Source organism: Rhopilema esculentum, chromosome 17 (genome assembly GCF_057945365.1).
Source record: "Rhopilema esculentum isolate cy_ngs chromosome 17, ASM5794536v1, whole genome shotgun sequence".
NCBI classification, from domain to species: domain Eukaryota; kingdom Metazoa; phylum Cnidaria; class Scyphozoa; order Rhizostomeae; family Rhizostomatidae; genus Rhopilema; species Rhopilema esculentum.
The window spans coordinates 4,454,484-4,481,066 of NC_142831.1; the positions used below are offsets into that span (position 1 = coordinate 4,454,484).

Below are 26,583 nucleotides of genomic sequence, written 5' to 3' on the forward strand. Positions count from 1 at the left end.
TGTGTCACAGCTAAGCTGTTTTGATGTGTCACTGTCATTGTTTGCTAGTTTTTGCATAATATTGATTTGTTACTCCGGTTGTAATCCGATTGTTTCCTAACAAACCGTTGACACTTATTGAATTTATTTACCAGGTATCGTGGATATTATGAATCACCTTATATGAATTTCAACGGCACTACGGTGCGCAATCCACATGCGTATCACTTGAAAACCGAACACTGGCATATCGTCGCTGGCAAGTTGTTCTTTGTTGTTGTTTTTGAGGTAGGTCCAATTCAAACTCATCCATATTTTGCAATAGCTAGGACCTTTGTCCCAGGGCCAGATTTAAATTGGCTCTATCGGTACCTGAGCATTAGGCTTTTCCCCGAAATAGGCCCAGATGAAATATATAGTATTTTCCTGAAGCTGAATTGGCCCAATAAAAGGTCCTTTTTGGTCTATAGTTTCAGCCCCATTTTTAGCTAAGTCCGGCACTGCTTTTTCCTACAAGCAGTGCTTGAGAAATACAGCAATGGAGCCTTACCTAAAATGCGATTTTGACAAGGTCTGCCTGGATGCGAAAACTTTGTATGACTTCTACTGGAATTGGTTTTCTGCATTGGCTTTGAGTATGATCTTTATCGTTTTCCTTGCACTAAGCTAATAAAACAATTATGTTAAAACAATGCATAACACAAGAGGAGTGTACAAGATGGATAATACAGGAGAAGTTTCGGAATGGGGGCTTTGACATGGTAAGGGGGGGGGGGGGGAGAATTCGAGGGTTTGTGGTACCAAACATATTTTCCACCAAAATTACTTACTTCGAATGACATTATGTTGACTTTTTTCTCTCTCTTTATTTGCATGATTACGCATTCACTCTCAATGATTTTTCTTAAACAGCATCTGGTGTTCTTTCTTACTGGTCTTCTCGCCTGGGTCATTCCTGATGTGCCCAAACATCTTGACAACCAAGTCAAAAAAGAGGCCTTCCTTGCTAAGAAAGCGCTGATATCTGAAGACATTGTTTCTACGCAAAGCGAAATGGATATGCTTTAAATGCAAAAAGAAGTTTATTGGCTCGAAAGATACTGGTATTGAGATTTAAGCTTGAGTACTGGTACACTAGTATGAGTACTGTCTTATGGACCATGTAATTTAATAAGTGACATTTTGGGTATTTGTACTTTTGTATTATTTGTGAAATAACATGCTTGTGTCAATGACGAATCTCTATAATTATGCGATTTTTGATGGGTATTATGCAATATGTCCCGACGCATAATACCCATCTAAATTTCTCATTGGTTGGACTACACAATAGACCTTTTGTTAAGTATCCAATCGTCAATGTAAGAGTAATTCACACTGTTTTCTCGATTATAAACGCGCTGCAGAGTCTATTTTTATCTCCGAACAGTTGACTGACGGGACATAGTGCTTTTAAGATGATTTAGGGAAGAGCTGCCTTTCACACGATTGCTGTAATTTGATTAAATTAAGTTAAGGTTTAATCAAACCCAACGAATTTAATGCAAGGCTGTTTAAAAATAGCGGTTTCTGGGAATACGATCTTCAAGTTTAAAAAATCTTTTGGTGGTACAAAATTTGAAAAAGGCTATGAAAAAAGCAAACTAAAGCTTTTCGTCTGACACTCTTCAGAGTTTAAAACGTCAGAACATAGATCAAAAAACTCTACGCTAGAATAGGCCAATCAGAAACACTAGCACATGACTGTTGAGGTACCACACAACTGGGTATATATATTTCCTAGCGTAGAGTTTTTGGTCTATGTTCTGACGGTTTAAACTCTGAAGAGTGTCAGACGAAAAGCTTAATTTACCCAAATGTTTGCTTTTTTCAAAGCCTTTTTCATCTTTAAGTTTTTGAAGCTATGAGAGATCTCTCATTAAAGTTTTAGCTATTGCGTTATTTGACTCAAGCGAACAACACACAAGATACATAAGCAGCTACATGCAAGTTATCATGATCGACCCTCATTGGTTGTCTATTTTGAGCCTGCCCAGACTCATGGCTTAAAACATATTTATATCCGTCTTGTATCTTCCAGAAAGAGGTGTAATAATGTGATTACATACAGTAGTGTGAGTATGTTAATAGAAGCGTAAAGGTAAAAAAGATTGAAGTGAAAGGGATTCAGAGAAAGGGTCGGATGGTAAGATAAAAGGTACGAAATAGATTGTTGGCAGTTACTCTTTTATGTATAAGCATTGTCTAGACTCCCGGTGACAGTGGAGTCACGCGCTTTAGAATTGATTCGCGTACTACGACTCACCCTTGGTCTAGCAGACCATTTAAGCCCACATACGATTGAAATATTAATTTAATTGTTGTATTATGATGTTTCTTTGCATATGAATTTGATTCTAGTTAACCTTTGCGCTCTGTTGATTGTTTCAACATGTAGCTATCTTATATGCCTTTGGGCTTTCGTAAGATTGGTATAAGGTTTTAATCATTTCGAAGGAAGTGCAATAAAAGAACAGTCGATGTTAAAGTAACTTAAATTCCCTAAACGTATATTTACTTAAGTTAGGTTTCTTAATTAAAAGCTATAAACTCAAACTTAAAGGAGACACAAATGTTCGCCGGGCACAAACAATATCATACTGTGAAATATGCGAATGGTTTTTATAGCAAACTAGCATTAAATGATCAAACAAGGACTAACATTCATCTTACGATTATTTACAGTACACGTGTTAATGAAACCAACCCACCTCAAGCCACCACCTACATCCTCTTTGATCTTTATTCTTTTCCCACCTTGCAGACGAGCGTTATTGTGTATGCTCATACATGGGAAAAGGGAGATCGGGGTGGTGGAGACGGGGTGGTGGAGATGGGGAGACAGGGTATGGGGAGGGACACGATTAAGGGGCATACCTACTTCAAAGATGTTCTCAGTGTGTTGACATAGTACACCGTTGTGTCTATTTCTCGAATCTAACTCGATTACTTAACTCGTGAATTGTTTTTGATAAGATATAGATTGCAAGCAAATCTACTTTGGTGTCCCGCCAGCCTCTGTTCGCGTGACAATATTTTTGACAATGGCTCAATTCGCCATAACCTGCTACTTGTTTTGTCGTTCTTCGAATTCTGATTAAGTTTTCATTGCTGATTTTATTTTGCTCAATTTTTTACAGCTTTCACAGTACGTGCATTATTTCAGCTTATCAGTTTTTATATACTCAATCAAATTTATGCTTATCTTGATTTTGAAAATTGCTGAGTTGTCAAACAACGTTATCAAAACACCAAGCGGGTAGTAGATCAAGGGTGTCTAGCTGAAGGCTCAATTAAAAGAGAAAAGTTTTTGCTTGTTCAATACATTTTCATTCTGCCTGGCTTGCGACACAGACGTTTCATATTTGGCCCTTTCTGTGATTGAGTTTGACACAGTATCATTACATCAATTGTTGTAAATTACTTCTTTGTGTTGTTAAAATTAATATCAAAGCCGTACTGTCTTAAGCTGTTAGCCAGGTTTCCCACCATATATGGTCAGCCAATCAGGTAACGCAAAGATGTAAACAAACACCTACAATGCCAATTTTTACAGTTCTCGCGTTAGTAAACATTTTTTTTATTTCAATTTCCAGGCTGTTCCATGAAGATGAAGCCCGAAAACAATTGAAAACATTTTATTTGCATAAGTGCCCAAAATTTGATATTTTGAACTACTTGTTCTACTTCTACTTCTTCAATCAACAATTATCTCTAACTGCCTTCTAATTTTTTCTAGAAGCTTCCTTCATTCTTTTAAATCCCTTGAAACCAGGGCTGCAGAGCTAGGGGTTAACAGGAGGCTGTAGCCAATTTCTTCTTTGGTATTGTTTTGCAACATTCAACGCAAGAGGCCCCTATATTATTTCCAATATCGCTACAGACTTACTCGAAGCTCTTTTACATTCAATTTCTTGTGTAGCTTTACATAACATTGCGTTTATTACATTACTTTAACGTATCGTTCTGCATTACTCACGCAATTTATGCTACTTATGTATCTTTCGATCGCTGGTGAAAATTCTTTGATTGGAAGTTCCAGCTTCGTAACTGTTAATTTTGATGATGAATTTTTTCATGCTATCGTTGCATTTCACCAAATCTTTGCTTACTTTGCAGGTACACCTTAATTGTGCCTTTTCCGCCTTCAGTGTTAATTTCCATTCAGGTAGCGTAAATATGTAAACATATTCTGCCAAGTGAAATTTCCATACAACTGCAGCTGTAGGTAGAATGATATCAGTTAATTAATAAAAGACAAGATTTTTACCGAATTCATCCAAAAGAGTTTTGTGTTAAGTAAAGTCAGGCAATTTGAGTGATTCCTGTTGAGAACTGAAATTTCCTATCAATTTCTTTTATCATCACGGGCATATTTAGAAAGCAGAAACGCAAGTCATCGCAACATTCAAAATCTAGAGGAAAATGAAGCCAGAGTATTCGCAAAAAACTCTATAGCAGAAACCCGGTACTATAGACTGATACAATGACAGGAAGTAGTGTAAGAGAAGGGAAAGGACAGAGGATCCTTTAACGATTCCTACACTAATAAATGTCTTTAAGATTGGACTCCGATACCATTTTTGAAAACTAAATTATGGATACTCTGGCACCCAGGTTAGGGTTAGTGCTGCTTTCAAAGTAAATGTGTTTATTTCATTTGTAGATAGATTTTTCATTCTGGAATTAAACACGACCTCGTGGAGATACAGGAAGATCGATATTTTCTATGAAGCTCGAAAATACCAGAGATTACAACCTCCCCGTTAAGTGACTATTTATCATGAAGATTTGAGAGAAACCAAACTAATCTACCAATGATGTGTTTGTATGTGGAGTAACGACTCGCTGAAAGATACCAAAATCAAACAACAATTATCAAGGTCAACGGAAGCAATTTTTGGTATAATCTGAATTTTGATTTTGATTTTAATAAACCTGTATCAGAGGTGACGCTTAATAAAAACTAGCATTTTCTAAAATATATCGAGTTTTGACGAGTTTATTCATGAAAGATAGCTGCAATCCCGGACAAAACTGTTGAGACAATATGCTATTTTTGCAATTTTCTACTTTACGTTGCCCCTGTAAATAGAACTTTCAGAAGAAGCAGAGATTCATAGTCTCGTTATTTCCTAGCAGAAGTTCTCCAAGTCTCCAAAATTTCTCACAACTTTAAGAGCCTCGCATATTTTTTAGAAATTGAAAACCTATCGCGTAATCAGACCGTTGATTCTAATAGTGTTTTGGGCGCGAACGTAGGATCTCAAGAAACGTCTTGTCAAGGCTTTTTGAAACGTTTTTGTTTTCAAATAATGAGGCTTTGAGATTTTGCCTTGTTTTGGCATATGAAAGTAAATAATAGTTTAATCCGAACTTTGGTTATCCGAACTGCTGTTATCCAAACTTCGGTTTAAGATCTTCAGTTATCCGAACTAAAGTTATCTGAACTTCAGCTACCCGAATTTCGGTTATTGGAACTGCGGTTGTCGGAACGTTCAGTTATCCGAGCTTCGATTATCCGAACTTTGGTCATATGAACCTTATTTGTCCGAACACTAATTATCCGAACTTCAATTAACCGAACTTGACCAAGGAATTTTCTCGTTATCCGAACATACTATCGATTATTCACAATTTTTTACATTGATTCGTGCAATTTTTTTCCTACCCCACATGACAAAGTGATCAAACTGAAATGAAATGAAATGAGCACAGTGATAAATTGAATATATTTACTTCCATTCAATCGATCTATAATTTATTCTAATTTTCATGCTTCCTTTTTTTTATTCATTTTTATTAATATTTATTAATATCTGCTATATTCCACTTTCTCACATTTGGCATATCCGACCAGAGACGAGGAAAAACGAATCCGCTGTGTCCGGACTAACGAGCGTGCACTGTACGAACAACATTGATCACCGGAAGAAATACGCTAATCAAAAGATGATCCAGCTGAAATTTTAAGCTACCTTTACATGCCTGTCAATAACAAAAACTCCTCCTTGTCGTCATTGGAACATCGAAATTAAGGCTATGACATCACCAGCTTGAATTTGTTGGCCTAAATGCATTCAGACAGCAACTGCTAGCGCGTATCTGAATACGTCATATGACAACCTATGGCGAGTCATTTTATCCCAAAGAAACTTTAGTTGATAATTAAAATCAGATAGCGTCAACATCGTGTTAAAGATAGCAATCAACGCGTTTGTTTTGATCACGTGCGAAAAGATGTTTACTTTGCATTGTTGTGCTAATGGTCACCTCTTGTTATAAGAAAACCAGATCGCAATAGCAGTTAACGCTAGTGGATACTTTTTCATGTGCGGTATATCAACTCGTCAAGCTGAAGATCAGTTTAGCTGAAATTTATAAAGAATATGTCAAGAGTTTCATATTGTAAGTACTTTTTATTCATGTGATCTCAGTCTGTTAGACTATAGGTAGTTTTAATTGGAAAACAGTATCATTCTAATGTAGTATTTGAGCCATCAAACTGTAGAGTTTTCAATCAAACCAGACCTTGTTTACTTTTCGTTTGAAAATTTTCTATAGCAGGGACCAAAAACGTTTTCTTCTTGCGATCTTGGCATTTTTTGCCAAAAGTGTTATTTTCTTGTTCCATATATTGTCTCCCTTGAGTTTTCTACAGTTGTCTTGTGGCATGGCTATATGACTAAGCGAAATCTTTTTTAGTCATCCTTTTCAACGATTCTCACTGACAATCGCTATGAAATTCATTTTCAAGAATCCACTTTAGTATGATGACATTTTCATTACTCAAATTTTTGATAAAATCATCGGATACATCTAACTTTTCTTTTTAGGAGAAACCTCTCGTTTAGGAGGACATGTGTTCTCTCTTTTAGGAGAGAGGAGTAGATTTTCCACTAACAAGTAAAAATACTGCTAAAGTTAAAGTAGCGACGGTTATGTAGAGAATCATTCACGCAGTTGTTGTGCAGGAACACTTTCCGTTCAGAGTGAGACATTTTCATCCCAATGATTAGGATCGAAGAGGCGGGTAAGGCGGGAATACTGCGTGTGAACAATATTTCCCACGGTTCTGGCTACATAAGACACTTATGAAATGGTAGATATAAAGATGGGAAACGCATTCTTATCAGTTTGCTCTGCACAAAAAATTATATGCTGACGAGAGCTTCATGAATTATTCAATGATCTTGAATTCTGTGTTGACATCAAAACTATCCTTAAGTGGTTCGCTGCTTTTGTGGGCTAGCTTGCTGCCAAAAAGGAATTCTATGAAATGCTTTGTAATTGTTTTGTTTTCCCGTTTTTGGCACCAAAACTAATAAAGTTGCACATGGCTTTGATGCTTTCAATGCATATCTTTAAAACATGTGTTCTCTTTGACACATACTGAGGAATATCTGTGCGTAGAATTTCAGAATTTGCCTTCGTCCATATTTGCTTTTCTTAGGCCTCCTTTCCTCTTATCTTTATTTTAATCTTCGTGTTTTCTTTCTTTCATCAAATTCCAAATGCTCACATTATGGCATTTTTCTGTGGTCGTAGTAGATTCATTTAATCATTCAATATTGATAATAGCTAGACAGAAATTCAAACTCAAATTCAGATTCAAACTCATTATAGTTTGCAACCCAACATGTTTTGATACGCTTAATAGAAGACTGGAAGACTAGCCTTGATAATGACTATCTCGTTGGTGCAGTCTTAATGGATCGTTCGAAAGTTTTCGATTGTATCCCACGTGATTTGCTCATCACCAAACTACATGCGTATGGATCTAATGGAGATGCTCTAGTTCTAATTTATTCCCATCTAAAAAGACGAAAACAGTGTGTTCGGATAAACAATTCATACAGCTCTTTTCAAGAGGTTATGTCTGTTGTACCCCAGGGCTCTGTACTAGGACCAGTCCTGCTCAATTTTTACACAAATTACTTATTTCTATTCATAATACAAGCAACGCTCTATAATTATGCAGACGACAATACACTTGCTTAGTTTTCTAAAAACCTGCGCGATCTTTTAAATATCTTGCAAAAAAAGGGGAATTGCCTTATCATGGTTAGAAGAAAATGAGATGATTGCAAACCCTGAAAAGCTTTGTAAATTCCCATTTCAGTTATTGTCCCTTGGCCTGGTATTCTTCTGCTTGTGAAGTCAGACAAATGCACGATGCTCGTTGCTCGTTAAAGAATTCTGTGCATTGAAATATTCAAAACAGTAAAACAGTTGAACCCACCTTTTATGCAGAGTATTTTTAAGTTACGTTCGTCAAATTATTCATTAAGAAATCCAAATAACTTAGCCCATGTTAGACCTAATCAAACAACATTTGGATCCAAAAGTCTTATGTCAATCAGGCCACAGATTTGGAATGGCCTACCCAAATTATCTGAAATCCGCTGAAAATTTTGAAAATTTTAAGAATCTAATAAAACAATGGGACGGACCGGGTCTTCCTCTGCCTTTTAAATATCCGAGATTAGTTATTGCGGGCGAACACGACAAAAAATCTTTATGTCATCGAAACTGACTTAATCTTTTGACACCAAAAAAAAATTCACAGCAACTCGCTCGAAAAAGTACGCTATTGTGGTACTTTACTCTGATTTGTTATTTATGTATTAAACCAACGATGCATGCAGAGATTTTGAAAACAATGGGGGGATATACTGCCTTGAAGAAATTTTCGGCGAAGGCCCCCTTGCTTCATTTCACGACACTGCACCCTTGATTCAGCTCCACAACATAGTAGCCATTGCAAAGAAAATCCTTGACAGCAAATGAATCATAAGGTATTTAGGCAAATAATTGGTGTTAAAGGAGAAAGCTGCCTTGTCCCACACAAGGAATTATGTCACGAAGATAGAATCGTGGGAGTTTCTGGAATCTGAGTAAATTGCATTGTAGCAATCTGTGGCTTATAAATAGTTAATTTGTTTGTTCAACTTATAGCTCTTGGCTATAAATTGACGATTTTGTGTTACCTGATATTCTTCAGCTTCTTGTTTTGTAGAACTGACGAAATGGATTTCAAGAACTATTACATTGTGGCAGCATGTCTGTTAGGCTGCTCCATAGTGCTGAATACGTATGGAATAAGACTGTTCTGTAAACGTGGTGGACGAATGAAGACCCAGGGTATCTTGTTGGTGAATTTAAGTCTGACTGAAATAACTGGTGCAGTACTATGGCTTCTGCGAGATACAGTTCTTTTGATCAGCCAGAATGCAGCTGCTTTGCATGCATTTGGAATTCTGATGATATGCCTCATTAATGTTAGAATTATATGGTACATAGCAATGTTTTCAATCTTGTTTGATCGATTTGTGGCATGCAATTTTCCTTTGAAACACATGATATTGATGGAGAAAAGCAGAACGAAAAAAGTATTGGTTGTTCTGTGGATAATATTTCTGACATCGTCAGTCGTATTTTCAATCTTGGACATAAAGTACTTCAAAATCGTGTTCACGAGAGAGCTATTCATGGCCTTTGCTGGGCTCTTTGTTGTATTCTTCTTCATAACGTATGCATCAATTTTGCATAGACTTGCGAGAGGGCGCCCAAATGGCAGTCGAAGACGAGTTGAAAACAGCCAGTTCATCCGTGTCACCTCCTTGATACTTTTGACATTTGTCCTATTCGAAATTGTCCCAAGTGTCATAGGATATATCAATAAGGGACCCTTGCCGAGTTCTGATTTCTTACATGCTACTGCACTGCTTACCGATCCGATCATCTACATTTTGTTTCAACGGGATTTAAGGGCTGCTGTGGCAAAAACCTTTCGTTTGTCACTGAAGAAGAATGGCAGAGCTAATGCCAACATCAATTCTGCCACCGAAACTCGCAGCAGTGGCACGCCGTGCCAAAACAGAGATCGAGTAACAACGCCAACAAGTCCGTTGACGGGGAAGAGTGCCCTCTGTCAAGGACCAGCCAAGAAAAGAAAAAGTTCATCATCTTTGGCATGCGAGTCGGGGATCTTTGAAGAAAGTACCTTTAGTTCTTTGCAAGAGAAACATGATTCAACCACTGTGGAGGTCGAAATAACAAATGATGCACCGATGGATCGACATGAACAAAATTGCCACCGAATAAGATCTGCAGCCCCTGGATTAGGGAGAGTGAACCCCGTGCTTGAAGAAAACGAGGAAGAGGAGATTGAGAAGGGAAGAAAGAAGCAAAATTCCAGCCCAACATATCAGCCTGAAAAGATCTTATCTGCAGCTGTCCAAGCAAAAGCAACTTTACAGAAAGATACCACTGGATCAGCTTTCACAATCAGCCCTACAGGTAACTACAAGCCTGGTTCTCCACCACCAAGGCTTTTGGGCATTTTACGTACGAATTCTGAAAATAACGACTCTTATACACCTAACCAAGAAAGTGCTATCGACCCAACAACGGAAGCCATACATCAGAAGGGAAATCACAAAAAGGTGAACAAAATGCTCCTTCGCAGGCTTCTTTTTTGGAAAGAGCATCAGGAGGTTGAGCTTCAACCCGCAGAACAGATAGTCAACATGTGTGAAGGAAAGTACCACATGAATATTTTCTCTTCGCAGGAATCAGTAGATTCATTAGACTTTTCATCTCCCTGTCATAAACCGAGAGAACGAGCTGACACTCAAGATACTGATATCACAGAAGGGAGCGTAGAACCTGGGATGCAGATATGAACAGAAATATGCAGTAGACGTCTCTGCTCGAAAGCTAGGCCTCTTAATTGGGTGTCCGTCTTGCCTTAACTGGGCACAGAGTCAGTAAACATCAACTTTGTTTCAAGAGCGCAAAGTTTTTTTTGTGCCCGTAGAATTTTTTCTGCCGCTTACACTTGCGCGGGAACAAATATTCTCGCAAAATAGGAGGTAAAGAGCTGCGGGATTTCTTTTAATTGCATTTTTATGCCTCGTGTTGAGGCTGTGCGCCGGGTTCACACTGAAGCCCGTGCTGCAACTGCGTGGAATAATCTAAATCTGCAAAAATGCGCGGACGGGATTTGAGGAAGAAATTATTGCGCGGGGAACGCGCATATCCAAACTTTGCAGTCTGGCTCTGTTTAAAGCCACACAGATTGTCTGTCACAAAACTGAGGCCTTTCTTGTGACAACACCCTTGGAAAACTCTGGAAACGTTGAAAAATACTATTTGCGTTCATGCAAGATCATTATATTGCATTATTTTGCTGATCTTATATGTACATAGAATTCTTTGCTTAAATTGTAATTGTAGTTGTAAAGTTGACAGCTGTAAAAATATGAATCTCCCTGGTTAAATATTTCAAAAACCGCAACGAAGGAGACGCTCAAAGCTGCCGCTCAGCTGTGGTCTACCTTGTCCCGCCTGAATTTGCTATTAAAGAGGTAACCCCCGTCCGATGTTGTTTTGGTTACTTTAGCGTGGGCTGCTCTTGTGAAGAAGCAAGCCAACATCTGGACAGAAGCTGGAAAATCTAATTTTCTGTACCGAGTTAGCGATGTAAATTTTTCATCTTCGTAATTGCCAAAATAGATCCTAAAATTACGATCCTCACGTTGAAGTTAGTCTGTAACGAGATTTCATGTTGCTTAGATAGTCAGGCTGCAAATGACACAGTTTTCAAAATTTTAGTTTTCCTGTAAATTTCACCGGAATTTTGCTGCTGCAGTGAAAACATTTCTTGCGGGTAATACTTTTAAAATATTTGAATATTTAAAAGGCAGTTACACGCAATCGAACAATTCAAACGACATGACGATTTCTGTATCGACTAATTTTCAACATGCCGGTTTCAAATCTGGGACACATTTTCGACCAAGTTCCGTAGATAGCAAGATTGAGCATCGACTACTTTGTCTTAGAACAGGAAATTTACAAGATGAAGTAGGAACCAGATCAAATAAGACGCTATTTGCATTCTGCTTCTGCTTTCTCACCTAACTCATAAAATATTGTTTTAATTATAGTATCAAACAAATGTATCTCGACATATTTCCTTTGCAATATTCAAATTAATTCTGAAACCCATCACCTTATTCACATAAGTCTGTTAACTTTACCGTTTGGGTTAAAGACCAAAACATTCGAACCAACGGAATTAAGAGAAAGGCCTACAAACTAAGGAAGATAGATGCTTTCTATTAATTTTTCTTAGTCCAACCATCCGTTACTTAACTTATCCGGACTCGGTTTTTACCGCTAATATTGATGGAGCCTCGCCCATCATTTATGATTGAAATAGTTTGCTAAATAAATATCCATGAGGAATAATCACTTAAAACAAAGATGAAAAATGAAACTTTGTTTTCATTGAGTGGATTCTACTTCTTTAAATGAAAAATTTAAACAAATTAATTCATTGTTATGACAATGTCATGCCATAGGAATCTTGGAAAGTCTGGTCTTGGGGCGTTTCCTGATAGCAATAGAACTACCTGGAGGTCTCTCAAAGAAAGGCAGTTGGCAATGTTCCTCTTGCTTTCAATGAGATTAATTGCTCGGTTCTTTTATTCAGAGTTCAAGGCGTCGTCTATGAATGTTATGAACTTAGACGCGCGTACCTGAGTAAGCATTTGTGATGAAATGTAAAGTAGATGTAAATATTTTAAATTGATTGTATGGGATTGTAAATGGGTAATGGTTTATCAACATTATATATGCTTGCAAGTATTTGTAAAATATAGTTGACATTTGCGTTTTCTTAAGCATTTGCTGTCTTCAACCCTTTTCTATTTCAATTGAATAACTGACAAACTGTATTCCATTTCTTATATAGCAGAGTACAAACAGAGTACTGAATGGGAAAGAGCCAAAAATGAGACATCAAACTAAAACTTGAAAACAGTCCTTTCCTTTTCTTGTCTCACGAATTCCGGTTGGAATAGGAAAGCCACAGAAATCAAAGAGTAATGGTATTCGGCCTTATGGGAGATAATCTTTTGAAGTTTTAGATTCTTTCTTGATGTTCTTTGAATCAAACCTTAACACCTTTGAGGTTGTGGCAATGCGAAAAAAATTTTGCAAATATTTAGGCCCGTGTTCGAAAAAGCTTTATGTCATGACTGAAAGGAAAACACGACTGAAGGTGAGAGTTTTTAAATGCAAATCTTTGATTTTTGTTGTAGATTATGTTCCTTTTAATTCGTGAGAGCTAATAGTTTACTGGCTTCCTTCAAAAAACTTTATGCTCAACAAAGTACAGTAAGGCCAGATTGGAACGTTTGAAAAGTGCGTGAATGATTTAAAAATTGAATAAAAGTATCACAGAAGTAATGTTTCAAATCTGACAGTGAAGGGGCATTCCAGTTCTCGGTACTATGTAAACCTTTAAACACTAAAATGGAATATTGGACGAAAATGCCTGATTCAATTCGGGCTTTCAAGAACAGGCAAACACAATTTTTTCAATGCATAAGCATGGTATATTCACTATCAGTATCAGAATTTTGAGTCAAGTCGTCTGGTTTTCACTCCCAATAACTTCCCAGTTCCCATTTTATTTCACTTCACGCTAACACTTGACGATCGATCAAAGCTAGAGAATCATTGTGATCACACATTTCTGATTTACATTCCAATTTTCGAAGGCGCAAATGTCATAGATCACAAGGTAGTGTACACTTTTTTCACTGATCCTTTTAAGATTAGGTCTGATGGTTTCGGACCAGATGATGTCAGAAAAATGTGGACGTGGCAAATGCAAGAAGCTTTGGGGGGATTACTATGGATCTTGCCTGAATATTACTGATTAGGGGGGGGGAGGGACAGCCCTTCCCAGTCTCAATGTCTCTTTTTACACAAACCTATGCCTAAAAATAACAGCCGTGTAATGCGAAAGCTTATTCACAAACCACCGTAATATTGTGCAAATGAGGGCCCCGTGTTCTTACAGCAATGAACAATCAATGTGGTTCGTTAATTGGGACGTGCCGATATGCAGAGATGATTTAGCACTTAAAGTTTCCTGTATTGGGTTCTTTGGATCATTCAGAATTCCCATAAGGAACATGTTGAATTTTTCTTTGGATGGATTGCACACAAACGAAAACTTTTCAAATGGGCATTGAGATACGTATCGTGTCATCTCCTGTTTTTAAGAAGGTTGCCAATTGCCAACACTTTTTTGTATTCACTGGCTGAATGTGACTCCATATGGGAGGGCTAGTTACAGCAACCCCAGACTTGCGGTTGTTGCTACAGGAAGCTGGTGTTCCGCAAGAATAGAGCTTAGTCCCACTCTTTTTGAAATAATCACTAATCGAATGTTTGAAATAGAACTGTTGTTTAAACCAAAACAATTAGAGAGCACGATCTTAAAGCGATGGCTTCTAATAATCGAGATAGTATTTGGAGTAAAAAATTTCTTATTGCTCTCCTGGCTCCCCCCAAGAAAACGTTAGATGGTTCCGATTCTAGCTGTGCCTGGAGAGATCTGTATTGACATTTTGACAGGCAATGGAAACAAGGGAATCGAAGTCGAATCGATGATAGCTTGAGCTTATAGGATTATGATCAAGCTAAAATACGTTAGCAAAGGATAACAAACGAAGCACGAAATGCCATTAGTAGATAAGATTTGATTCTGTCTCTGGAGGTAAACAGGCAGTGCAGAATTTTGATGGTTAAGCATTAACGTTTTGATGACAACGAGAGGAAGGTACGAGATAAAAGTGGCCCGATGAAAGAACGAGGAGATACTGACGTTAAACTGGCCATTGTTGGCGCTCCAAGCGTTGGGAAATCAGGTAAGGAAAGATAAACAAATTTCACATCAGTGATCAAGTTTATAGGCCTTTGAATTGATTCTGCTATCGATATTTGATATAGATCCTGTCCGTTACTTTCCTGACCCCTTACCCTCTCCTCGTTACTTTTAGAAACTATAATTTTCACGGGTTTTGCGGCCTCTAGTAGTTAGCATTCAGCAATGGAGAATTGATTCGTGTATACTTCAAGGAATCAATACCCAACGGCAACTATTTCTATTGAAAAGAAGAGGACCACAACTTCTTAAGATATTTGTTCATAGTAAGTTCACTCAGGGACTCTTGATTACGGGGGCGCACTAGTGCGGTGTGGTTGCCCAAAAAATTAAGCAGTTATTTTTATTTTTGCTTTTGTTTTTAACCTTTTTCTTGGCTCTTTGACCTACATCTCTTCGGGCGTCTCTAAGCAAGGACGAGGGAGATGGGGCGTGGGGGTCAACAGCCCCTGTTACCTTTTGGTAGGAGGGGCGGAGGGGGGCAAAAGTGCTTTTTTCATAGAAGTGCCCTTTTCATCGGCCGCTTGTTATTATCAAAAATTTCGTATGGAATTCTGACTGTAGTGCCTTATTCATGACGACATTTCTCATAACTTGTAAAGTAATATCTTATGCCAAAAGTTAGCCGATTTCCATGATACCCACAGAAGATCAAACCAAAGTGACAGTTACAAAAATATTGTTAGTAGATGAGGATTATTTTTGAAATGCCCTTCTACTCAAGCCTGCCTCCTTGCTCCTTTGTCCTTCCGGCGTCCTTGTCTCTGAGTTCACTTCTACAGAGACAATCTAAATCAATTTGGTGTATGTTTCAAGACAAGCCATGGAACTATCGTTCTATAATTATTCTGAAAATCAGGGACTTGGGACGAATTGAATGATAACTTGCAAGGGCACGAAAATGAGTTTCGGCATCATTGGCTCGTGATTATTGCAACAGCCATCTAAAAAGACAAGTTTACTAGCGGCAGAAGGAAAATTCGTTTAGTTTGAGAAATAAGCATTCTCTTTTGAGTAAGGAAATATTTGGGAAATTTGATTGCATCATTGCTTGCATTGTTTGGTTTTGACCCATCTTTAAAGGACAATACCAAGATGGGCCTTACAAAGCTCAGCTTTCGATCTTCATCAAGGAGGTTTCATCTTGGCCATGAATCAGTTTTTGTGTCCATACTTAATCTGCCTCTTTTGAATAGTTGGTTTATCTATTTTTCGTCCACGTATTGCAATTTATGTAAGAAACTATGCAAGCAAGGACTGCACTCTTGCTCACTACTGCTCCGTGCAGGGTAGCGGCTTTTATTGATTGGGGGCCGTGTCCCTAAATAATATATAAGGTATAGTGTTTATTTTCAAATTATCCAAGGCATTTTGTGAAATAATATTGGATAATGTTGTGTTACCAATGTAAAGTTAAGCATTGGAAGAGCACAATCTGCAAGATATTTTTATGTAAAACTTGACCCAATTTATGTTCTCCCTCAATAATTCCCAGCTAATGCTAAGGCCCTATAGTGAGAGATAATGTGTGTTCCTGGTACAATCATTCGTTTAGTATAATTTGTTTCATTCATTTATTATAATTATTCACTTAAATTTATGATTATTGAAATTTCGTATTGATACCCAGTTTTGCTAGCAAAAATGTCCTTTACCCCGGAGGCAAACAAAGGAGGCACGCTCTTGCACTGACAACAAATAAGGTGCTTTACTAAGGGTCGATTGGATCCACTTTCCTATTGTTTAACAGCTCTGAATTACCTAATACCCCATTCAGAATGTATCTCCAATTTAATTAATACCGATTTTTCTTTCTCAGCCATTGGCGTACGATTTCTCACTAGAAGGTTCATTGGTGAATATGAAGGAGATGTTGGTAAGTGATGACTTCAACAATTTAGTGTTTTGTGTATATCAAAATTAAAGACAGCTAGCGACGCTCCTCATGTTGAGAGTCCTGGGGATAGGGTGATGCCCAGTCCTTTCTACCGTTAACCACTGCGTTAAAAGGCCTTTTGATAAATTGGGGGTATTAGTTGCTTAAAGGAATTTCCTAAAGGAGCTGCTTCGTTGTGGAGTAGGATACGCACAAATACGAATATGAATCAAAACCTAAAAGTCTCACAAGTTGGATTTTCTGTGTGTACCGGCCTAGACTTAACAACACCTCACTTGCAGTGAACGGCTTCCTCTCGATAGTGTTACAGAACAAAATTTGTTTTGGCAGCTAAACAATATGTGACTAGTTCCAAGTTTTCTCAGATTTCAAGACAAAATTAGCTTATTTTTATACAAACCAGATCATTTCTGCCAAGTTTTAAATACTCTAAAGCTTGTCGGCTCTTAATGTTGTTTTCATTTAGAAATTTTGTTTTTCTAGAACCACATCTAGAAAAATTATAAATTTCAAAGTTTCACAAACGTTTCTAAGATCACGAAATAGAAGTTTTTCATGACATCTTTGGTAGTACAGTTGATTAGATGACAAAATATGCTCTGTTTTGTTATCTGGATAATAAATTTTAAAAACACGTTGATTTTTTCCTCAAGTTCTCCATCTGAGGCTGGGCAGGTTTTTTAAAACTTATTTATTCTGTGTCTTCGAAACTCGTGTCGTGATTCACTTTATGCCGCTAGAAAAAAGAAAAAAGAAAGTGATAAGTGAATTATCTGTTGATTTAGGGCTATAGATTAAGTGAAATCCGGTGTCATTATTTATGTCTAAACAAGACTTTCATTGCCTATTGAGCGTTCCTATAATAACCGAATCTGCGGATATACATCAACGGATACACACGACTCTACTTTTGCATATTTCAAGGCAATCGACGGATACTACAATCGTCTGCAAAGCAACTATTGACTGACAGATGGCCTAAGCCATCCGTCGATCACTTTTAGTAACCAACAGATAGAGCCAGGAAAACATCACGGCTCCACGGCCACTGGCCGGAGGAAGGTTGTAGAGACAAAGAGAAATTGAGGAAGGTGACCAGAAATTTGGAAACGTGTGGAAGTTGAACAATTAATATAGCCTTTCATTTTCAAATTACAACCATACAAAAATTAAAAGAAAAACAAAATAAAATTCAAACCTACTGTTTTTAAAAAAAGATATGTTTGCAAAGCTGCTTTGCACCGTAAAACTTAGGCATTAACTTTTTATAACTTTTATGTTTGAATAATGACACACTTTTGTTTTTAATCAACATAAGAATTTTACTTTACTGTCTCTATCTAAAAATTTATTTAATTGAAAACAAGCTCAAATTTCTAGAAAACTTTGCAAAAATTGTTGCCAAGAGAGTGCATCAAGACTAGTTGAATACCCCCAGTTTCCTGACCACGCCCATTTTAAACCCATTTAAAATGAGGAAGGTTTGACAGTAAGTTTTTTTTTGGCGGGGAAAAGTTCACAACTTTTCTGAATCCCGCCAGAAAATGCTGGAATACTAGATTTCGATCTTTGCATTTAATGCACCGTAGGGTGGATAGAATTATTGTACGTTTTACAAAAAGTTTGTTCATTGCAAGCAATAGATTTTGATTATTTTTGGAGGGGCACGAGCCCCTAGAAGAGCTAACGTACTTAAGGCCCTGTATTACCCTGGGTACCAGACTCACTATATAAAATATTTTATTTTATTTCATATATAGTGAGTCTGATACCCAGGGTAGGCCCTGTATATGCTTTAATGTAAGCAGGTTCTTATATGAGGAGAGACAGAGATTTGCCCGATAGTCCTTATAATGTTTAATTGATCCATCAATTAATCTTTGATGAATACATTACACAACTACTTACGCAATAAGCCTTATTTTACATTTGAAATACGTAACAATTGATAACGAATAAGACAGAAAACAACGTTGATGCCACCTCAATTTAAAGCTGAACCACCTGCGCAATTAATTGACACCAGAAGCAGTTTCCACCCCACCTGTATGATAGATACTTTTTTAACTGGCAACATTCACAATAGTGTCTAGCTTTGAAAGATTTCGAGTTCTTTTCTCTTTAATGTGTTAGTTGAACCATATAGTTGAACACATTGTCACTAAACAGATTGGATGCGAGGGAGCATAATAATGGCGTTACGTAGGACGCCGACCTTTCTCTAGTTGTTTGCCAAAACAGTCATATTTAATTTTTCTTTTATTGTCACAAACTAACTTAAACGCCATCAAAATCCTAGTTGCAATATCAAGTGGAACACTTCAACTTAGGTGCATATGACGCTTGCATTAGGTTTGACACTCAGAAAAACAGAAAAAGACAGAAAAAGACAGAAAAAGACCTGTTAAAACGTCGTTACATTGAAAAAGTTTCTGAATTTTTAACATCATATGTTTTCAATATTCAAAAAATAAATTCTATTTTCTACAAAAGAAAGAAAAACAGGTGAACACAACTGCTACTACTAAGACGTCACACGCAGGTAACACTGCGCGACGCATCTCACAATGCCACGCCAGTTCTTTCTGTCCTGTGTCAGTTCAGATAATCTATTCAATGTTTGTGTTTCTTTTGAGAGGCCCAGTTCAATTCCGATTCTGGCCAAATCTTGCCCTACTGTCTGCATCTAGGTCGTCTTTGGTCATCCTTGTGGCCGTTTTACTTTCCTGAAATATTCTTTAAGAGTTTTCCTTGCTGGTGTTTCCGGATGCAAGCGTATGAGATGTCCTAGCCATGTTAGTCTCCTTTCCCTTATTATTTCACTCCTTGGCTCACGTTTCATTCTAGCATAGAGCGTGTTGTTGGTAATATTCCTTTGCCAGTTAATTCCTAGGACCTTTCTTAGATGTCTACGTTGGGATAGAAGCAATCCTTAAACACTGGATATAAACTGTGTAGGAAAATAAAATCTCAGACTTTCGATAAAAAGTCTCAGACTTCGGAACTTAAGATAAAACTTTCTAAAAGTTGGTAGAAATTTGAAAATCTTGATGACAAGACCCACTGGTAGCTTTGCTGGGATTGGGTCAAGAAAAAAGATTGGACCCGTGATGACGTCATTAAAGCTATGATTTCTGGCGTTGTTGTTATTATCAAAAACTGAATTTTGCCTTTTTCGGGCCATTCCAAGCGTGGGACCGAGAGCATTGATGAATTATTATGATTCCAATTTAAAACTGCCAAAAGGAAGCCATAAAGTAGCGTTCAACAAAAGAGAATGAAATAGGGTAGGCTGCGGTCGTGAGGATGGGGTAGCAAAGGGGTTTAGGGTAATACCCATCAAATTCTCATGAGTGGGTCGGTAAATTTAAGTTTTTTTCACAAAAAAGTGCGTAAATGTTTTTTCATTCATCTAAAGCTCTTCGTCTGTAAACAGCGCTCTTGACCAGGCTGCTCTAGCCCCTCCCCCTCCCCCTACCCCTCCCCCATCCCCCTACGGTCTGGAAGGTCAAGCCACTGGCTACGGCGAAGAATTCTGGGGCTATTAAGAGCACACTGAAAACACGTAAATCCTAGCGTTTTAGAATGATATTACTCTGGTCTCTTGGATCCTTTTGCATATCAAGGCACTCGTTCAAAAAAATCTTAGATAAGATAGAAATATTTAACCATAGTGTAACTGGTCTTTCGTTGTTAAAACATTTTTAACTCTCTTCGTTTGCATTCACTGCGATAAACGTTTTTCAATTACCTTTTATTCTTTATCTTTAATATTGTATTTACTCTATACCGTTTGGCACGTGAATGATAAAAACATCCACTTTTGTTGATTATGTAACACAAATCTATTTACGAAAATTGAGGTTTTTTGCGTATAAAAAACTTATGCCCAGAAGTTTATTAAAAAGAATTACTTTGAAAGTTAATCTAAACTTGACATTTCGTTTGTGCCAATAATAATGGCGGTTTTCTGCCGAAAAACAAAGAAGGATAAACGCTGCTTTTTTAAAAGAATGTTATTCACACGGAAAAATCTTGGAGATTGTTTATGAAAAAACAGACCATTTTTTTATTCTAGAGTGTTCTGCTTAGGCAAATCAGCATACTAGAAAAGTGGATTGAATGTACTTTAAACACAAACATATATTGTTAAAGTACGGTAGCTAATTTGAAGGAAAGATTGTCGATTAGAAGTTAGGTTTTAAACACACAACGAACTAGGGCCCCGTGTTCTGGGCCCCGTGTTTTGGGCCCAGTGTGTGGGGAAAGCCAAAACCATTTTTTGAGGGGTAAAGAGGTGATTTTTGCCGACACAAAAGGGCGTGTCTCACTATTGAAGGATGTGGTCAAAGATTTGCGCAACACACAGTTCAGAACCCGGCACCTATGGACTCTTGCGGTCCACTATTTTGTCTAACTATATATTGTTAAAGTTGCATGCTCTTCTTGAAGCATTTTTTTTCTCCGTAGAATTTGTTTACAAACGGGATATCAAGTTCGAAGATGACTTCATATCATACGAGCTCAAAGATACAGCAGGAAGTGTAAGCTTTTCGTATTATGATTACAATAGCCGTTTTTATCGTAATCATCATAGCGATAATCAACATAATCATTACCAATCATTATCGGTCATTATAAATGATCATCAATCGTGTTCAGTCATCATCATAATGAATCGCAATAGAAATGACCCTCTAAATCATCATAACGATAATCATCGTAATCATTAACAATCATTATCAATCGCAATAGCAATTGTTATCTTAACCACCATAACGATGATAATCAAAATCATAACCAATCATTATCAATGGTCATCAATCATCGTGATTGAATCATCTATTATGACATGAAACCTGAAGGAGCGTCATGAAATGACCGAGATCTGGCCACATGTGCACAGGTCTTTCCTCCTCAAACCACAGTATTTTAGTCTCTCTTCACAACTCTTTTAATAAAGCCATCCTTTAGACATATTGAGCTGAATTTGCATATTCAGAAGTATTTCATGATGTTCTTTTCGGTTATTTTGTCAAAATTCAGAAATTATTCAAACATATACTATTATGACGTAACACAATGACGAACTATTGCACACTCCAGCAGTTAACTTTGCCGGTGTCATATGCATTTCGATAACTTTATGCATTCCGGTCCGGGTACACAAACGCATGACAATTTTGGCTATGCAAAAACATACCCGAGCACTTAAACAATAGGGTACCAAAACGAATGGTGGAATTTAGCATGCAAAACGGTCTGGGTACACAAAAGTATGACAATTCTGTTTATGCAAAAACGTACCCATGCACTTAAACAATAGGGTACCAAAACAAATAGTGGAATTCAGCATGCGAACCGGTCCGGGTACACAAATGTTCTGGTTCACATTGTTCAGAACGTGAAGACCAATCGAACTATTTTTAGAAAGGTGGTGCTAATAAGAAGCGGTGTTGTAATTTCCGTTGTTAAGTTTATCCAAAAAAGTACAACATTGATGGTGACTCAAAACTTTGCGTGGTTGACTAGTGTAAAATTTAAACTCTAAAAACGTGTCAAAACATGGCACAATGATGAAATCACGCGATCTGAAACACATTGCGGTTCACAATGTTGCACTTTTGCATAGGTACCAAAACGCATATTACACCGGCATAAAATCTCTGAATCTTCCTTATGAACAACACATAAATGACGGTGATGCATACGAGAACATAATCTTAATCAACTTTTTAAATCTAATGGGTTTCTAAATTTACAATGCCCTTTCAGTAAACCATCCTAAAAACTGGTTTATCTTAAAGCCTAAACTAATTCGTTTGCCACAAATCAAAATAAACTTGGTCTTCCGATCAATTAAGGGGCATAAGATTATTTAACTAAGATAAATCTAATGTTGTCTTAATCTTTAGCCTAAATAGTTTTGTTCTCCTTGAAACTTGATGAATCGCTAAAAACAAGATTTGTTATTTCTATTTAAAAAAACATTCTTGTAGGGGACATATCTGCATTCAGTGTTTCCCTCTGCACAAAAGACTTTTAATATATTATAAGGATTACAGAAACAGTTAAGATGTTGAGAATAGTTAAAGGTTGCAAAATACTATTTATTCAATTTTTGCCTTGGCAAAATTTATATGAACATAAAAACACTAGAGTATCGTAAGCTGTAATCATCATCATCAGGTACCATCAGAAGGTTGGCTACCATGACCCTCCAACTATCCCAAAATCTGAGTTTTGGTTTGTTGTCATGGTCATAGATAAACTAAGAGGCTAATAGTAGAGATGGGCCCCAAGAACCACCTTTACAGTGTTTTTAAAGGGACACCATCCCTCTTTCCAGGAGTTCTTCCGCCCGAAGCCGTTGACCCCTGGAGTCGTAGCTCATTCGCCCTTCTTGCCGGTCTCCTGCCGAGTTAACCGTTGGCCAACGCTCGTAGCCCTGAGCTAGGGAACCCTGCCAGGTGGTACCAGTCGGGTCAGGCTGGACCTGTAAGCCAGTGGAGGGAAGGGACGCTTTAATTCCCCATTCATGTCCTGTCGGAGCATGTCACTGCTCTGAAGCCGTAATATATTTGCTATTTTGTGTCATGGTATTTAGATGCATGGCCCCCTGTATATCAGTTTTTCTCATAGAGATCTCCATGGTTTTTCTCTATCTGAGGGGCAACCATGCCTAAAAAGTTTCTTTCAAACATGATAGCTATGGGACAAAGGATCTCAGGAGAATATAAAAATATACAACTAAACCCCTTAAAAAAGTCACCAGAGATTGCATATCGTAGGTCTTGTATTCCCTGATGACAGCTTCGATCGTCGTATTTCCCTGAAGTCGTTTTAGCAATAAGTCCTTCATTTTCTTGTAGACATGCCTCGCAAGCGCCATGGGCTACTTCACATGGTCGTCATCAATCGTTGTCGTTTACTCGATAGTTGATCGAAGCTCATTTATAACAGCAGCTGTTTTGCTGGAAGAATTCAAACAAATGAGCAGATCATCGCATGCCAAGAAGGGAACAATACCAACGATCGCGATTCTCGGTAACAAGTATGATCTATGTCACCGAAGAGAGGTATCAACGGAAGAAGGACGAAACCTCGCATTGAAACACGGTGCGTCATTTTACGAAATCTCTGCTGCCACTGATTTTGATAATGTATTCATTCCCTTAAACACGCTTATCGTTCAGAATTACATTAAACTAACCAAGGAAGCTCTCGCTGAGGGCCACTCTCAAAGTATCGAGAAAAGAACGACGCTACAGTTGCCTTTGATTGAGGAGACTCCGGGCTATGAGAGGGGCGTACAGACAAGAAAATCCCCGAACGAAAGAAAGCAAACGGTACGTCGAAAACTCTCAGCGGCAATTTTCAAAAAGCGCTCAGAAACAGTGTAAATCATCAAAACGTCTTGATAAATTATATCTTTTCAGATTTTTCAAAAATAATCTGATGTTCTAAATTATTGAATTAGCTTGTACGTCGGCAAATAGATGTTATTAAATTTCTAGAATCTATTTAACTTGTAGTATTTTTGCCTAAATAAAAAGATGTATTCGAATAATCAAAGTACAAAAGAAGGTCTCAGTGTAAAAAATGTGTTTATCGTGTAAATCAATAATGAGACACTGCAAAAGCTTTCTCTCTTGCTAGTTCTCGCAAACTCATTAACAATCTCAAGGACGGCTTACTCTTTCAACGTCAACTTGTTTGTTTTTGACCATCAATTTTCTCAAAGCTGTTTTTCTGACCAAGTTGCCCCTTTTAAATTTTTGGCTTTCTAGAAGAAAAACATTTTCATTAAAAAATTTCACTTCCCTAGCCATGGTTACATTCTGGCCAAAATGGAATATGTTTGGTAATTCTAAGAGCATTGAAAAATATTTAACTAAATTCCAAACTAAATGCATCTTATTTTTTCGTACCGTATTGAAACTCTTAAATCTGTTCTAGTCAGGGCTGTCAGACCTTGTGGAAATAAACAGGCTGGTACGATGAAAAAGATAGGACACAAACCCCTTCGATAAAATTCACCAAATGCCATTTTTCGACTAGGGTACCATGTCCTAAGCCAATATAACAGTCATTTGAACAACGATGCTGTGTGTTGTGACTTGGGCGGGACATAGGTGTGTACCACAGAGAGACACATGCTTTCTAACAAGAGGATATATATATATATATATATGTTGATTATACGTAATTATTTATACTCAAGAGAGAGAACCTCTCTCCATGCCTCGTGCATCTAACTCCAATCAATACTGACGACGGGAGGGCGTTATGCGAAGAGATCCCGGAAATGCCATATATGGTAAGACCTTCTCGCCATGTGTCCCGGAGCCTTGGACCCAAATGGAGGTTTTTTGTTTCCTTCGCTATACTGTGAATTGCGCTTTAGGCGTTCCAATAATACGTGAATCAGCAATCATTAAGAAGTTCTTAAATATTATAAAAGTAGCTTCTCCTGTCAATATGTCCTCTTTGCTAGAAATGCCTGATTATCTGGAACCAACCCATTCTGTTTTGTTCCAAAAGATCAACAATCATTTAAAGTTTCTGCTACTTTATAAAAAGCAGCTTTTCCTTTTAATCTGTACTGCTGGTCAAAATTGTCTAATCATCTAGATTCGACTCCTTCTGCTTTCTCTACAAAAACATTCACCTCAAAATTTCAATTTTTAAATCTTTTTTGTGAAGTCCACCATCATTAGATGTTGTTTATAAGTTCCACATGCAAAAACTTTCCTCATGGTAGTAGCATCTGGAATCGAACTCTTCAGTGCTTGGTGGAAGCGATTCACCACCAAACATTTTATCGTTTTACAACCAATATTATAAGTAATATCAACAATTAGTGAATGCTGCTAACGCTTTACAAAAAAATTTGATGTATCCCTATTCTGTGTTTGGTGAAAAATTTTCACCTCTAGCCACTTAGCCTCTAGCCTCTAGCCTAAAATATTGATTTAAGAAAGATCAACAATCATTATTTCTTGCTAACATTACACTTTTCTATAATTCTTCCAGTAATGTGTGTTTTGTTATGATCCTCTAGAATCAATCCCCTCAAACAAACGTGCAAGAAATTCCCCAAAAAACTTCAAACTGTTTGTAAGCCTATGCCTATTATTTTTGTAAAATCAGCAAATCATTAAATGTTGCGAAAACTTGAAAATGCTTCACCTTTGAATCATTCTTTCTTGCTAATAGTGTCCCGTCATCTGGAATGAACCCCTTCTCTGTTTGGTGGACATAACTCACTCACAAACTCTCTAGGTTTTTTGCCAGCCTATGCCTTTTTTCTTAGTAAAATCATCAGCCATTAAATGGTACAAACATTTCAAAAAAGGCTTCACTTTGAATCATATTTTCTTGCTAATAGTGTCTCGTCATCTGGAATGAGCCCCTTCTCTGTTTGGTGGACATAACTCACTCACAAACTCTCTAGATTTTTTGCAAGCCTATGCCTTTTTTGTTAGTAAAATCATCAGCCATTAAATGGTACAAACATTTCAAAAAAGGCTTCACTTTGAATCATATTTTCTTGCTAATAGTGTCTCGTCATCTGGAATGAACCCCTTCTCTGTTTGGTGGACATAACTCACTTACAAACTCTCTAGAATTTTTGCAAGCCTATACCTTTTTTTCTTAGTAAAATCACCAGCCATTAAATGGTACAAACATTTCAATAAAGGCTTCACTTTGAATCATATTTTTTTGCTAATAGTGTCTCGTCATCTGGAATGAACCCCTTCTCTGTTTGGTGGACATAACTCACTCACAAACTCTCTAGATTTTTTGCAAGCCTATGCCTTTTTTTCTTAGTAAAATCATCAGCCATTAAATGGTACAAACATTTCAAAAAAGGCTTCACTTTGAATCATATTTTCTTGCTAATAGTGTCTCGTCA

At 37.4% G+C, this 26,583-nt stretch overlaps 3 protein-coding genes across 4 annotated transcripts in view; all 3 read left to right on the forward strand.

Moving 5' to 3' along the window:
* LOC135695246 (anoctamin-4) overlaps positions 1–3,088 on the forward strand; it is a 29,508-nt gene extending 26,420 nt beyond the window's left edge. For both annotated transcript variants that reach the window (XM_089113371.1, XM_089113372.1), the window contains 2 exons: positions 135–267; positions 892–3,088. In XM_089113371.1, the coding sequence (XP_088969497.1) occupies positions 135–267; positions 892–1,047 (289 nt within the window). In that variant the 3' untranslated portion in view covers positions 1,048–3,088. The remainder of the gene's footprint in view (positions 1–134; positions 268–891) is intronic.
* A 2,748-nt stretch (positions 3,089–5,836) lies between these two features.
* Positions 5,837–12,831, forward strand: LOC135681764 (uncharacterized). Its single transcript, XM_065196368.2, has 2 exons — positions 5,837–6,426; positions 9,038–12,831. The coding sequence occupies exon 2, from the start codon at positions 9,048–9,050 to the stop codon at positions 10,704–10,706; it is 1,659 nt and encodes a 552-aa protein (XP_065052440.2). The 5' UTR covers positions 5,837–6,426; positions 9,038–9,047; the 3' UTR covers positions 10,707–12,831.
* Positions 12,832–13,826: 995 nt separating this feature from the next.
* Positions 13,827–24,306, forward strand: LOC135681169 (ras-related and estrogen-regulated growth inhibitor-like protein A). The gene is made up of 4 exons (XM_065195495.2): positions 13,827–14,750; positions 16,587–16,643; positions 21,135–21,208; positions 23,537–24,306. Exons 1-4 carry the CDS (start codon positions 14,684–14,686, stop codon positions 24,065–24,067), a joined length of 729 nt encoding a protein of 242 aa, XP_065051567.1. The 5' UTR covers positions 13,827–14,683; the 3' UTR covers positions 24,068–24,306.
* The last annotated feature ends 2,277 nt before the right edge of the window (positions 24,307–26,583 follow it).

Excerpts from the sequence above, each read along its gene's own strand:
- LOC135681764 (XM_065196368.2), top strand. The coding sequence starts at position 9,048 with ATGGATTTCAAGAACTATTACATTGTGGCAGCATGTCTGTTAGGCTGC.
- LOC135681169 (XM_065195495.2), top strand. The coding sequence starts at position 14,684 with ATGAAAGAACGAGGAGATACTGACGTTAAACTGGCCATTGTTGGCGCT. Across the intron at positions 16,644-21,134 it reads TGAATATGAAGGAGATGTTG|AATTTGTTTACAAACGGGAT; the intron begins GTAAGTGATGAC and ends TTTTCTCCGTAG. Across the intron at positions 21,209-23,536 it reads TCAAAGATACAGCAGGAAGT|ACATGCCTCGCAAGCGCCAT; the intron begins GTAAGCTTTTCG and ends ATTTTCTTGTAG.